Genomic DNA, 15,108 nt, shown 5'->3' with positions numbered 1-15,108 from the left:
CTACACAAAAGAGGAACACAATTGGCACAGAGATCAATATGCATATAGTGTGTAAAGAGTAAAGTTCATATAAAATGTAGTAGCAAGTGTTCATCTCACTTACTTTTCACAGAAATCATTCATTACTCCCCAGTATGGCTCAGGTACAGCAAACCACTCACAGTCTCCTGGGCCAATGTTAATGTTCACAGAACAGAAATTGTTGTTTTCCTGGTGACCTGTACAGTAACATCAGAGTAACAGTGCTGTACGTTAAATCACATTAAACATGCACAGCATTACCATATTATTGTTCTCAACCAGGCATGAATTGGAAAATGACCAGAATGTCACAACCGATTAGGGGGCTTTAGGGGGCAGTCGTGGGCTGGAGGTTAGGGAGGTTGGCCCTGTGACCAGAAGGTTGCCGGTTCGATCCCCAGGGCTGACAGTCCATGACTGAGGTGTCCTTGAGCAAGACACTTAACCCCCAACTGCTCCCTGGGCGCCGTGGATAGGGCTGCCCACCGCTCCGGGCAATTGTGCTCACTCCCCCTAGTGTGTGTGTGTATTCACTAGTGTGTATGTGGTGTTTCACTTCAAGGATGGGTTAAATGCGGAGGTGGAATTTCCCTGGTTGTGGGATCAAAAAAGTCTCACTTATCACTTAAATAGGACAAATTATGCTCTGATGGACCCCAATAATTGTCAGGATTCAAACTTGCCATCTCTCAGGACAAATCTTGGACAGATGTATCACTTGGGAATCTCTTAGTTAAGTTTCTTTTTAATGAAATATGCAGTTGTTGAGTGCTCTTTAAGTATATCCACAATATACATTCTGAGCATACTTTTTGAGACACAATTTACCATGATATTGATTGGGGAGGCACAACTGGTACCATGCAAAACATGGAACATTCTTGAACCAAACACATGTCTGGCAATCTGCTAATTATTTTTTTTATTTAATTTTATTTTTTGGCTGATCTGCGTTGCAATTTTATGGTATGAATAATGTGAACCTGGTACAGTCATATGCAAAAACTTATATACCATGATCAAATTACACTTCTATTGATTTTCTAAGTGGAAAAGGAAAAACACAACCATTGTAGAGAACTTAAATATGACATTTTCTGAAAGTCTTCGTGCAAAATCCTGTTTATTTCAACATACTAGAAACATCTTGTCCAAGACCACATTTTAAGTTTCAATTTATCCAATACAAATTCGCTTGCCAGAACTTTTGCATATGACTGCGAGTGTACTTGTGCTGTATATTCCGTTGCTGCTGCTATATCTATACCAAAATGCCGTAACATATTTATGCATATCTCATAGCCAGGTGCCTCTTACTTTCAATTAAGCACCAAATTTGATTTCATGTTATTTAAACAGGCAATCGATTTATTTGCCATTTAAAATTTTTTAATGAAAAATTGGTTCAAATTTAAAATGACAAAACGAAAGGACAAAAAAGGCCATTTATGATTTCAGCTAATAGAAAACACTGGAAAGGCACTACTGTGCCTAAAGTATTCATTGACCTTCTGTTTAAAAAAAAAAAAAAAATCTAATAAAATTCAGTCACTGGTCATTATGGATGTAAAGAAGCTGGATCAGAATCAGCCATAAGAAATTCAGGATAGGTGCATACCTAATATTAATATATTACCATATTACACTCACTTCCATTAGAGTGCATAATTATGTATTTCCAATCATTTCCAACTTCAAATACTCTGCACAGAGAGAATGGAGAAAAGTCTATGCATAACACCACAAACCTGGTGTCCTGCTGCCAGGGACCTTCATGTAGAGCTGGACAGTATTCATGCCCAAGATAGTGTGGCCCACGTGACTGAGCAGATTCCCAGCAGACACCACCCGAGCAAAAGCAGGCAGCTTACTCAACTCAGCCAGCTGCAGCTTCCACCTGCATCACACAGCAGAGAGTCTGTCAAACATCACTGTTAAGAGTGCACATACTGCTCACACCACTTCATCGTCTCCTCTCAACACAGAACGTTTCTGTCTTCAAAACAAAGCCTTGTTTACACTACAGTGAAATGGCAGTTTGATATAAATGTAAGGGTTTAGAGTCTGACCAGTTTCTATGGGCTAAATTAGAAGTGTTCCTCAGTATAAGAATTTAGGATACACTCTTGGACAGTACAATGTGCACAGACAGGCAAGGAACTATTTAAAAATTAAGATTGGATAATAATTGTGTGAATCCTTAGGCATCTGATACACAAGTCATTAGACACTTACTTTCTCTCATCTGACAAGTCAATGTTGGTCCCAAACTTGATGTGCTTAAAGGGACCTCTTCTTCGCCGTACCATACTAGAAAGAAGAAAAAAAAAAAAAAACATTTTTTGAATGTGATGTGCTTGAGATGCAGTGATGTAACAGCTTGTCTTCTCATTAGTGAGCAGAGCTTACTTTTCCATGGGAGCTGATTCGGTATCCGAGTGCTCTTTCTGCCCCTTCTTCTCATTCTCCTCCTGAAAGTGAGCCAAATAGAGATGGAATCAGTACAAACCCACCACAGAGTGATGGACTGCTTTTCAACATTGCACAAGCCAACACAGAAAAACAATTACTTACAGGTAATATATCAAATATTATGTTATTATCCAGTCAGACCAAACCAAAGCAGAGTAGTTGTAATATTTTAAATTACAAGCTCTTAGTAAAACAATAATAACTGTATAATGAATTATACACATTTTAAAATGTGTTTCCAAAGTTTCTTTTCAATCTTAGAAAATTAAACAATGAGATATTATATTGAAGGATATGCAGGGCTTTCAGGGTTCTCAGAAAGTAAAAAAAGTTCCTGATATTTCTACCTTTAGATTCATACTGCAACAACACAACAGTGTTTCAAATCTGGCAAAAACAATGCCATAACAGTATTAACAGTTGCATGGAAGATTCTGAACACCTCTGTGCACCTATTCACAAAACTTCTTAGAGTAACAGTGTCGATTTAGGATATGATTCCTCTCCTTTTTACTTTGACCTTACTGAGTGGTACATATCCTAGATCAGTACTCCTAATCAGAGAAGCTTAGCGAATGCAGGTCCCGGTCAAATTACATCTTATTTTTACTTAGAAAATCAATAAGGTAACATCCCTCAGTAGAAGCTTAACCATGGCTTTTTCCATCAAATTTTAGTGCACAGTTTCTACTAATTTACCAAGTTTAACATTTTGGAACAAAATAAAATACTATGTTAAATTCAGTGCATAAACAGTAACTGTGTATTAAAAATGTGTTCTCTGTTGAGGATGCGTAAACTTATCTTCACTACTTTGACTGGGGCACCCAAAGATTTTGCAAATGACATACAGTGCCCTCCATAATTATTGGCACCCCTGGTTAAGATGTGTCAAAAGCCTTAAAATAAATTGTTTTTATTGTGGAAACATACTGTCACACTGAAAATTGTAGAAAAATGTAACCTTTAACTCAAGTAGAGTTTTAGGGGGAAAATAAAATCCCTGACTAAGAAATAATTTTTCTTCATAAAATCACCTGTTCCACAATTATTGGCACCCCTAACAATTCTTAGGAAATAAATGTAATTAAAGAATTTCTGTCACTTCTACAGTAGTTTACGAAGTTAATCAAAGTATGTAGGAACATTTAATTAGCAATTCACAACTTCCTGTTTCCCTGGGGTATAATTATGACGTGACACAGAGGCCATTTCTCTTCAACATGGGAAAGACAAAGGAACATAGCATTCAAGTAAGGCAGATGTGTTTTGACCTTCACAGGTCAGGCAATGGCTACAAGAAAATAGCCACTCACCTACACCTGTCCGTATCTACTGTCAGAGGAATTATTAAGAAGTTTAAAACAACTGGAACAGTGGTAAACAAGTCTGGACGAGGACGCAAGTTTATTTTGCCACCACGCACAGTGAGGAGGATGATAAGAGAAATAAAAAGTTCTCCAAAGCTCACTGTTACGGAACTGCAACAAATGGTAGCATCTTGGGGTCACGAAGTCTCCAAAACAACCATCAGACGCTATCTACACGCCAACAAGCTGTTTGGGAGGCATGCACGGAAAAAACCTTTTCTCACTCACAATCATAAACGTAAACGTTTGGAGTTTGCTAAGCAGTACTGGGACTTCAACTGGGACCGTGTGCTTTGGTCAGATGAAACAAAGATAGAGCTTTTTGGCAACAAATGCTGTAAGTGGGTCTGGCGTAACACAAGAGCTGAGTATGCAGAAAAGCACCTCATGCCCACTGTGAAATACGGGGGGAGGATCAGTGATGCTGTGGGCCTGCTTTTCTTCCAAAGGCCCAGGGAACCTTGTTAGGGTGCATGGCATCATGAATGCTTTGAAATACCAGGACATTTTAAAACAAAATCTGGTGGCTTCTGCCCGAAAGCTGAAGATGGGTCGTCACTGGGTCTTTCAGCAAGATAATGACCCTAAACATATGGCAAGATCTACACAGAAATGGTTGACCACACACAGAATCAAGCTCCTCCCATGGCCATCTCAGTCCCCAGACCTTAACCCCATTGAAAACCTGTGGGGTGAGCTGAAGAGGAGAGATCAGAGGAGAGGACCCAGGTCGCTGGATGATTTAGAGAGATTGTGCAAAGAGGAATGGTCGAAGATACCTCTTTCTGTGTTCTCCCATCTTGTGAAACATTATAGGAGAAGATTAGGTGCTGTTTTGTTGGCAAAGGGGGGTTGTACAAAGTATTAACATCAGGGGTGCTAATAATTGTGGCACACATTATTTGATGTTAAACAATTATTTCTTAATGTGGGATTTTTTTCCTACTGAATAAATGCACTTGAGATAAAGGTTGGATTTTGCTCTTTTTTCCATCGTGGTCCTATATTATTTAAAAAAACCCTCAATTTATTAGAAGCTAAAGAACACATCTTAACCAGGGGTGCCAATAATTATGGAGGGCACTGTATATAGTGCCATATAATACTATTTCAAGTAATACTGCTATATATTAGGGTATACCCTGCAATACACCTAAAAACCACAAGGTCTGGGTTGGTCAGGATGTTCACAGCACAAATCAACATTTGTGACTGGTTAGAGGCTTATGTATGGTTTGCTTTATTTACCGTGTAGAATACTAGTTTAACAAAGAAACAAGCAAACAAAAATCACCACTGGCTGCCGAGCAGAGTTATGCTCTATGGCTATGGCTGACCAGTTGTATGTGCCATAAAAGAAAGAGAAATTGACCACATTCCCAAGGGAAAAAACTAGACAGCAGGGGGCGCTCTTGCTCTTTAGCACCAGTTTAGTCAAGCATCTACTGCATATGTGAATCAAGTGATAGCAACCTGGTCCTTTAGATCTACCTTCCATCCACAATTCGCTGCACCTGCTTTAACTAATTAATTTGGATTTGGTAAGTGGGAGGGGCAGCAGGTTAAATGGAGACTGAAACTGAACTCTGCAGGAAAGTGCATTTCCAGCAGAAAGGTCAGTGACCTCTGCCTTAGAACATGCATAGGCCATCTGCCTCCTCTGATCTGAGCAGATATCTAATGGGGTGAAACTCTGAACACAGACTTGGGACATAGATCAGATGAAAAAAATGGCTGTTAACACAGTTTGCTGACAAGGCTGAACAGAAGAAGAAGAAGGAGAAGAAGAAAAAGGAGAAGAAGAAGGATAAGAATAAGAATAAGAATATGACCCATTCTGGAATTACATCATCAATATTTTTAGATTTTAAGATGCACATTTTGAAAGCTCTTTGACAGACTTTGCTCTCAATTCAGCAAGCACAGGCCAGTCCAACAACAACAAAAAAAAATTCACTACAAAGGATGTAAAGGAACGACAGTACTGCTCTCCTTCAAGCCCAAATAAAGAACAAGGGAGGCTGCAATACACTGTTTTGCCATACCTAGAACTAGAAGGGCCCATCTAGAAACTGTTGATGTAAGCAGGTGTTTCCCTAAACCTGCTTGTGGAGTACAACTGCCATGCAAAATGTAGTGTTTCCCTGCTCCTGTGCACCCATTCAGATTTGCGAAGGGCTTGTTAATGACATGATTAGTTGGGTCAGGTATACTGGAAGCTAGGAAAACTCTAAAACATGCAGGGCAAATTACATCTTACTGATTTTTTAAATGTGCAGGGCAGGGTTGGGAAACTAAGGACATAAGCCACCACCACGAACCAACAAAAGATGATGATCATTTGATGAATTTGTGATTAGAACTTTTTGTAAAGATGTAAGGCATGAGAAATAGAGGCATAAACTTGATGGTGGCTTCTTCACAAGAGGCAGAATGTCACCGGTTCTACAACTTTGAGTTAGCAAAGACTCATTGCAGCAGGATGATTAAACAAGGATTTAGAGAGGATTCAACAACTTTAACATAGCATAGTTAGTAAGAAGTCATTCTTAAGTGTTTGTTCTTGCACCTGTTAATATGCTAGGAAAAGTGAGATGTTCAGGCTAAGCAAAGTTTCACAGTGATTAGCCTGTTAGCTGACAAAAACAACCTGAACAACTGTTCCAATCAGCCAAAGCGGACTGAATTCTTAAACAAAAAGGTTAGCACCATGCATTTGTCAGACAGACATCATGTTCTGAAGACCATGTCCTCATAATCTGTGCATTACAAGAATGCCACAAGCTAGTACTACTTTTTCCCACATTTTGAAAAATCAGTCAAAATAATGCAATATTACACAGCAATGTCCATTTGCATCAGGCTACTGCACATTTCAGAAAATTTCACAAGCAAATTTTTAGTAAAAGGATGGTAAGAAACAGTTTCACATAAATCACACATGTAATCAATAAATCATGATAATAGCAGACAGTTCTAACCCGCAGGGACTCCTGGAAGGACGAGGCCTGGTACTGGGCATATTTGGAGATGGTGGTGTGTGAGCGGCTGCTCTCGCAACGCCACGTCTTCCTGCTGCCCGTCAGGTCCCAGTTCTCATCAGTGGGCTGAGAAAACTGAGTCCTCACCTCCACCAGGTGATCCGGGTTGGCCTCCACCAAAGTCTTAGTGGAGAAGAGGCCCAGGTCTGAGAGAAGAAGAATTTAGTTGGGAAAGAAAGATAGAGGGAGAAGAGGTGGTAATTAGCTGAGTCAGCAAGGCATCCTGTCACTTCACACATGCCCAGCAAACACAAAAGTTTCATTCAAGGATTCAACAAACATCAGAACAAAATGAAAGTCCGAAGTCATTCAAACCTAGTAAACCAGCTAGAGCTGAAAACTGGAATTATATGGAATAATGAAGTGACACTGGAAGTATGACAGGGTGACAGCATACTATTACACAGAACACATTTTACACAAGTGACAAGTGACAGCACATCCTGGACAACAGCCTGACAGCCAATTATGATATGAATAAAAGGACATGCCAACAGGCAAAAAAAGATGGGAGGGAGCTGGAGGGAGAAGGTAATCAGCCCTATGTTAGAGACACCAAGTATAATTTTCAAGTGACATAATGACACCAAGCTAAACCTTCACTCTTACATCAGAACTGCTGACAGATAAGTGATATAAATGGAAATGCAGATTATGATAAGGCAGCAGTTGACAAAGTCATACTGCAGCATATGACATGAATAATTATGAAATGAATTACTCAGTTGTAGGATATAATCCAGCTACCTTATCACACTGGTGCATACAACATCAGTATATGCTCCAAACCGTATGAATTCCACATGTTCAAGAGTGCACCCTTTAATATAGGTTCATATATGGTTATTTGCTTAGATATAGCACTTTTACATTATGGAGGGTCTTTATAGTTTTCCACAAGAAAAGGTTCTTCACACTGAAATGTCATTTGTTCTGGCCCAACGTAGTCACCAACCCTGATCCTGGAGATTCTGCACTTCAGTTCCAACCCTAATCAACTGCCCCTCATCCACCTAATTATTGCCTTTAAAGACAGCCGATTATTAGAATGAATAGGTTGAGGGTGAATGAAAATAGGAATTCACAAACTGTCCAAAATGCTGCTATGTTTTTTTTGTTTGTTTGGTTTTTTTGGTTTCAGGATGTTGACTGTAATAACACTTTCAGCTTACAGGTGGTGCTGTTTCGTCATACATGCCCTGGCCATCTCCAAACACAAGCAGCAAAAGTTCCCTTTCACCAGGCTCTCTGTATTTCACTGAACCTTTCCATTTCAACAATTAATACAGAAAGCACCATTTGGTGGCAACGTTGAGCTACTTCCATAAATGGTTACACTTTTTAAGTTAAGTCAGATCAAACAGCAATCGTGTGTTTGTCTAAGCTTGGCATGCACTCAAAACTGCAGACAAACACACACTTACCCAGCTTGAGTGCTCCAGCAAGGCCTCGGATGACTGTCACAGGGTTGGCTGGGTTCGTGCAGAACTGGTGAAGAGGGGGAAAGAAGGCGTCCCTCTTGCTCTCCAACTGTGGGCAATTAAAAAAATGGTTGAACAAACAAAAGCACTCGGAGAACAATAGCTGCAAATGAAAGAGCAATAGGACAAGCATCAATTATGAGCGCACTCAAAGGTGGCGATTCATACTTCAGCTGGTTTTCCATGGCAACACCAGCTTAAAACGTGCACAATAGGGACAAGCATTAAAATGAAAAAAAGATCCCACTAAGAGAAAACGGCAATGTTCCGGTGTTCAAGATTGTTCATTTTAATTCGGTGCTTAGTCTTGCAGAGTAAGACATGAACTTGTAATGAGAGTACACGTGTGGAGAAAACTCTGCAAACTTTTGTGATTGATTGCATTAAAATCGGTCACAAAAAGGGGAAGCCCCTTCTAATCTTACCCCCACATTTCTTTAACACAAGCAAAACAAGCGAGCGAGCAAAACATTGTGCACTAATGGAATCTTTTTGTCCCCCTTGCAAGAAGCCATGTTTATGTTTAATGCATGTAATGTCTTCTCCTCATAGACACATATCTACATGATGAGCTTTTTTGTGGAGCTTTATCAGCTGTGATTACATTCATGTGCTAACCCCCAACAGAGCCAGGATATGTGGAGTCTGACAACCTCACATTTCTCCTACTATAACAAAAAAGGAATCACTGCAAAACACTAGAAGATTTGGGGTATATAAATCTAAATTTATTTATTCTAGGAATTAACATGTTTCAAGAAAACGACTTATGGGCAGTAGAAATCTGCAGTCCATTAAAAATAATAATAATGGAAGACTTCCAGATCTTTCAGTTGCTCGACAACAGACACGTTTTAGGCAGTATGATGCTACCATTACTGCTACTGACCACTGATTGGTTGGCAAGCTATTCAGCTCATTGGTCAAGTAAAGCATCTTGTGAGCACCGTCATCATGAATGTACACTGTTAAGGCACTGTTAACCTGTAACTACTGTTTACAAGTTCTATTTTAATAATGTTCTCTGTTGACAAACAAGTGCACTCTTCTGTATAAAATAGAGAAATAAATAGAATCCCATTCATTTTGAACTCATTCCCACCTACATTCAGCCCAAAACTTTTCATTGATGTACCTTCATTGATCATTGCAAGATCACATCTGGCCTGACAATCAGTGATGTGCTGAAGGATGTGGGAAGTAAAACCCACAATTGTCTCCACCCCTTACCTTACTGCCACTTCTTACTGGTTTTAGAAAACACTGAAAAACTGTCCTTTAGAGCTGCTGTGTTTTCCCTGTTTCAGAACCAACCCATTAAGACAGTTTCCCAGACCCAGATTAGGCCTAAGCCCCGACTAAAGGTCTTTTATTTTCAATTCCATAAAAAAAAGAGAAAATCACCATTAAGGCTGCAATAAGGCTTAATGCTTTTCTGTTAAAATGACCTATAATGTATTAAGCAGTTGGTTCAGTGTGATACCACATGCACCAGGTTCAATAGAGCTAAAGCTGAAACAGATCAAAGAAAACACTAAACTCTGCAGTAACACAATCCACCAGGTCAGACTAATGTCACTAATGTTAATTTTTTATATTTTTAAGTTTTTTAACTGTCATTTAGGTGCGCAAGTACAAGACCAAACACTAGTCTGGTGACAAGCTGTGTTAATGACGTAGTGGTTAAAAATGATTTAACATTAAAAGCATACATGTTATTGATCTCAGTGCTATAAGCTGTTGTGGTTAGTATCTTCCAGTTCCAGCATCTTATACTCAATTCTTCTTCTTAATTCACATTTTTAAACAATTTGGAAAAAGGCACTGTTCAAGAAATCAGTACTGAATTAAACACATCAGTGTTGTAAAACATTCAGCCCTAAACACAACAAGTATTATTTATTCCCTCAAAACCCAGATATGAATGTTTGATTATTCAAACTTGAAGTCTAAAATGGTATTTTATCAGGATGTGCACATTGACATTTGCACATAGAATATGAATTGTGACACAAGTAGCAATGTTCTCTGCACAAATGGCTTTTCTAGGCTGGACACAAAAGACACACAATAATGCATTTTAAAGGCATTGAGAAGAAATTATAATTTTTTTATTTCAAATTCTAATTTAATTTTGTACAACATGTGCTTCCCATAATGTCACACTGACTAAACCAGCTAGCTCTGTCAACAGTGACAGAGTTGAAGAGGAAAGTGAAAGTCTGGCTCGGTAAAATTCTGGCTTGAGAAAACAAAGAAAACGATAAAAGAAAACTGCTAAACAGAGGAAATTGCAGGAAACTTTCCCAGGAACATACTGGCTTCTGTTCACAAATAAGCTCTCCTGATAATTCTGCAGTAATTGCACTTGGACTCTTTCTGTTGACTGTCACATCAATCTTCTCAGGATGTTGACACATTCACACATAACCCAATTAATTACCATCACATTCTCACAGAAATGTGCAAGTGTGAAAGGGGCAAAACATGGCTTGAAGGATCTTTCCTCGAGAGAATCAAGAATAAAACATGGTTCAAGCCTCGCAAAGTGGAATAAAACAACATCAGCTACATGTCACAAAATGAAGTAAATGAAGAATGTTATACTCACATAAATACTAGGGGTAGGGGGATTGAGTTTGTCCTTTGGTAGTGAAGGAAACGGTGAAGGGGGAACCCTTGGAGGGGGACACTTGTCCAACAACTTGCTGTTGCTGGATATTCCATTTTTCCCAAGGTTTCTGCATGAGGAGATAAAAGGTATTTTTACATGTTCAATGTGCTCCACTACAGTGCACTCCATTTGAATATTTTTATTCTAATGCAAATTATCCACTGGAGTAAAATCAGGTCACAATTCATTAAATTCCCAGCTCAGTAACAACAGGGGTCTTAGCTAGTTTTAAAAAAAAATATTAGTTTTTAAATTAGTGGTTTTGCTCATTTTTAGTTAATATCAGTAAAATAGGTAACCTGCGTGCAAATTAAAGGTGTTATGGTTTGATATTTTGACAGCATTATGACCTTAAAAAAATAAATAAACAAAAAATAAAAATCAGATTCATAGTATAAAGCAAAAATGGTAGTGAAATAAAAAAGGTAGCGAAAATGAAATGCAAGTTATAAAATTTGAACACCATGAGCACATACTTTTGTTTTAAAACATTTAATTGGCATTATCTTTAAACCTGGGTTTTAAACAATGTCTACCTTTTTCTATACACACAAAAAACAAACACTTGGCTAATTCAGTCACGTATATTTAAGTATGACTTTTCTGAAGAAATTTTCCAACCCAATTATATCCCAACGTCATTGTAAAATAAAGCTCTGATCCAGGCAGCTAACTTTTGTGTTTTAAACGTCTACATGATGTAACATATTAAAGTCACTTCATTCAAAATGAATGAAATGTTTTCTTTTTGTAGGGCTGAAGGAAACGGTGTAAATACACAGCAGGGCATTTTCATCAAATGCATCATGACCTTTTTTTCCTTAGGTTTGATAAGTTGGAACAGACCGTGCAAAAGCAGTGTAAAATTCATGTCATTTTAATTCAGTGTTTCACACACACTGCACTGACATCCAATTAAACAGGCTAGATTGCACATGAAACATGCAGTTAGTGTTTTTGAACTACTAACGATATGCACTCAGAAATATGCACTGCATATGTGCTCAGAAAAGCTTACTGTGGAATAATTTATCGCTATAACAATAAATGTCTTCATATCGGCCACCTACTAGCTAAGCAGCACGTGTTTACAACAGATGTGCATTGCAAAGCCAATCTACTGGCACTAAGACAACCATATCCCCCCCAGACTGAAATATGACGAAGAAGAAGAAAAAAAAAAAAAAAAAAAATGGTGTTTTGGAGTCGAGATGGAGGAGGATGCAGCCAAAATAGACAGACAACCACTGGTTTCAGGAACTATAACGCATAAAAGGAAATAAGCAGAATCACACTGTACTCAGTATTTTGAAAAGGCCAACAGTGGGGTAACCATCTGATTAACTGTGAATCCCCAACAAACCTAAACCTTGCATTATGACTAAGAATCACTGATCTTATAAATCATATGGGTCCAGTGAAGTCTCAGTGTTGTCAAGTCTAAATAACTGACAAATGGAACCTCGTCAGGTCAATAACACCAAGTTCAGCGGACATTAGGTTCATGGAATTCTGACAGCTCCTAGTTATATCAACATTAACTTCACTCCAGTCAAAACAAATAGCATTCTTTCAGTGAGTGCACTTTGGGCGGGGAAGAAAAAGGGGAAAAAACATACACAAAAGGTCAAAAGTTCAGCAGACGAGGCTTTTCAAAATAATTAGAAGTCAAGCTGTATGAGTGCTTAGAGAGTGGCTTTGCAAAAGTCTAGCTTTATTTTGGGAGAGAGTACTGGAGTCTTTACAGCAACACTCCTTTATATGTTTATATCTCTGTTTTAGGTCATTTTAAAAGATGAAAACATTTCTGTTTTGAGCATTTGAATTATCAGAGCAAATCTCACAGTAACATGCTATGATTTTGCAAAATGAGCAGACATGCACTGCAATATCCACTTAAACACTACTAGGCATTCACTCAGTCACAAAATAACAAATCAGGTTCATCTCATAAAGGCTGTGAAAACCAGGCCAAACAACAAATCTCTTACTCGATATCTGACTGTACTGTGCCCAAGAAAAGCACAGGATAAGGGCCCAAACAGAACTATGAGCCACTGATGTTTTAAAGGTTCGTAATGAGAAGTCCCACAAGTTAAACTACGAAGCATTACAGGAGGCTTAAGGTCAGACAACTAAGCCACCATTTCTACTGTCCAAAAATGGAATAATATATAATGTTATTTTAATAATCTGCATTATTCTTGTGTACAGTAATAACTTTCACAAGGACGATTTTGTTATACCCACCAAAAACCTTTTTAGATGTTTTATTATATATTTAAAAGAATTAATAAAGTAACATACTGGTGAAGTTATCTACCTCAAGATTTGATCACCACTTTTCAATACAAATACTAATGTTAATTTTAGTGTAATTTGCTTCTGATGTTACACAGCATTTTCAGTCACTATGAAATCAGTCCCCATCACGATTCTGGACATATCTTACATTTCTTCTCATTTTTTTCCACCACTTATTCAAAAGCTATAAAACTGCACAGCACTATCATACTCAATTTATGTTCTATATTTATCTGAAGCACTGATTCCAAGCTTCTGAAAACTGATTCCAAATTTTCAAACAGAAGTGTATGCCCAGTTACAGGGACACTACAGCCGGACATGGAAAACCTCCTTTTAATGCATCTTGAAGGTGGGTGGAATGTTTGTCAAACTACAAAAACTACTTTTGTGTTTGATATGCATCCCCCCTCCCATTTAGCTGGTAAATGCACATGCAGAAAGACACCAGACAGGTATCATTACTGGTAGAAAGCTTGAAAACACATTTTGTGCAAAATCAGATATAGTTTAAAAAAATATGTAGATACCTCATCAGTCTGGCCAGAATGTCGCTTTAAAATATCTACCAGAACATCAATCTTTACTAGGAGTGGGCAATATTATAATATTACTGCGACAAATTACTTCACAATATGGGTATGGGTACTTGTAGAACACTGGCCAATTGCACATTTCCAAAATAAAAAAAATAAAAAAAGTGATACTCTTTAAAATATTAAAAGGTGCTTAATCTGTGAGCTTAACAAATAGATGTTTTAAGATGCATACTACTTAAGCAAGAAAATATGCAGTCAAAAATGAACACAGAAAATCTGTGACTAGAACTTTTCCATTCTACTACACTTTGCTATTTTTAATTACAAGTCAATGACAATTCAAAATTCAATCAACAAGCAGACCTCTGGTTGATCCAAAAAGCACTGCTATCACTTCTTTCAAAACAGGTGAAAACCTACCTGCAGGCTTTAAGCACCTCGCTGGAGCTGGGGTAGATGGAGACAGAGGACCAAGGAGCAAGCGAAGTGGGTGATCGTTTATGACAGACCAGAGGAGAATCCACCTTCATGGGGCTTTGGGAATCCTCCAGGCCTTTGCCATTGAGTTTGGGGCTGTTAAGGCTGCCAACACTGTTCTGAGTGGCATGGTGCTCTGTGGATTTGGGTGAAGGCGTGGCTGTAGACATTGCAGAGCAGGGTGAGGAGGCCACAGAGTTTTCTTGCGTCTTTGAGCCCATGTGCAGGGCCAAGTGAATGTTGTTAATCTTTGTGCCAGCAGCCACCACCCCACTGTCATTACTATTATCACTGCTATTGGCTTTTCCCATCAACAAGGCCGAGAGCTGAGGATTGTCTGAACTAAGTACACCTGGTGAGCGGGGCTCTGCTGCAGCAGCATCTGCCAAGCCCTGATGGACGTGATTAGGCAGTCCTGCAGTGGCAGTGCTGTCAGGCGTCCATGTGGAATGCCCATTTTCTGAAGGCTTGCTCTCTTTGGTCAAGGCTGCAGTGCCTTGCTGTCCACCTGAGGTAGCGGAGTGCAGGAGAGGGGGAGAAGGAAGGTGATTGAGATGAGCCTCCTGTGCTGACGGGCCACTTGCTGTACCAGACTGTCCGAGCTGATTTAGAACGTCGATACTGGCTGCCTGGCCAGGTGGAGAAGTCCCAGTGGAAGAGGCAGGCCGTTCTCCATTAGGACCTGCCAAATGCGAACCTGGACTTTTCTTAAGCCCCTGGCAAAAAGAC

General features: G+C 38.9%; 1 protein-coding gene across 8 annotated transcripts in view; it reads right to left on the bottom strand.

Moving 5' to 3' along the window:
* The window catches only part of kdm6a (lysine (K)-specific demethylase 6A), a 75,630-nt gene that overhangs the window by 3,473 nt on the left and 57,049 nt on the right, over positions 1-15,108 (bottom strand). For all 8 annotated transcript variants that reach the window (XM_037539646.1, XM_017695231.2, XM_017695233.2 and 5 more), the window contains 8 exons: positions 14,323-15,095; positions 10,997-11,126; positions 8,329-8,434; positions 6,845-7,050; positions 2,431-2,492; positions 2,257-2,331; positions 1,770-1,918; positions 104-218 (listed from right to left, as the gene is read on the bottom strand). In XM_037539646.1, coding sequence (XP_037395543.1) covers positions 104-218; positions 1,770-1,918; positions 2,257-2,331; positions 2,431-2,492; positions 6,845-7,050; positions 8,329-8,434; positions 10,997-11,126; positions 14,323-15,095 — 1,616 coding nt within the window. The remainder of the gene's footprint in view (positions 1-103; positions 219-1,769; positions 1,919-2,256; positions 2,332-2,430; positions 2,493-6,844; positions 7,051-8,328; positions 8,435-10,996; positions 11,127-14,322; positions 15,096-15,108) is intronic.

The sequence above is a fragment of the Pygocentrus nattereri genome, chromosome 6 (assembly GCF_015220715.1).
Source record: "Pygocentrus nattereri isolate fPygNat1 chromosome 6, fPygNat1.pri, whole genome shotgun sequence".
In the NCBI taxonomy this organism is placed as follows: domain Eukaryota; kingdom Metazoa; phylum Chordata; class Actinopteri; order Characiformes; family Serrasalmidae; genus Pygocentrus; species Pygocentrus nattereri.
The sequence above is the reverse complement of the archived record's forward strand: the minus strand, read 5'-3'. Positions and strand labels throughout refer to the sequence as shown.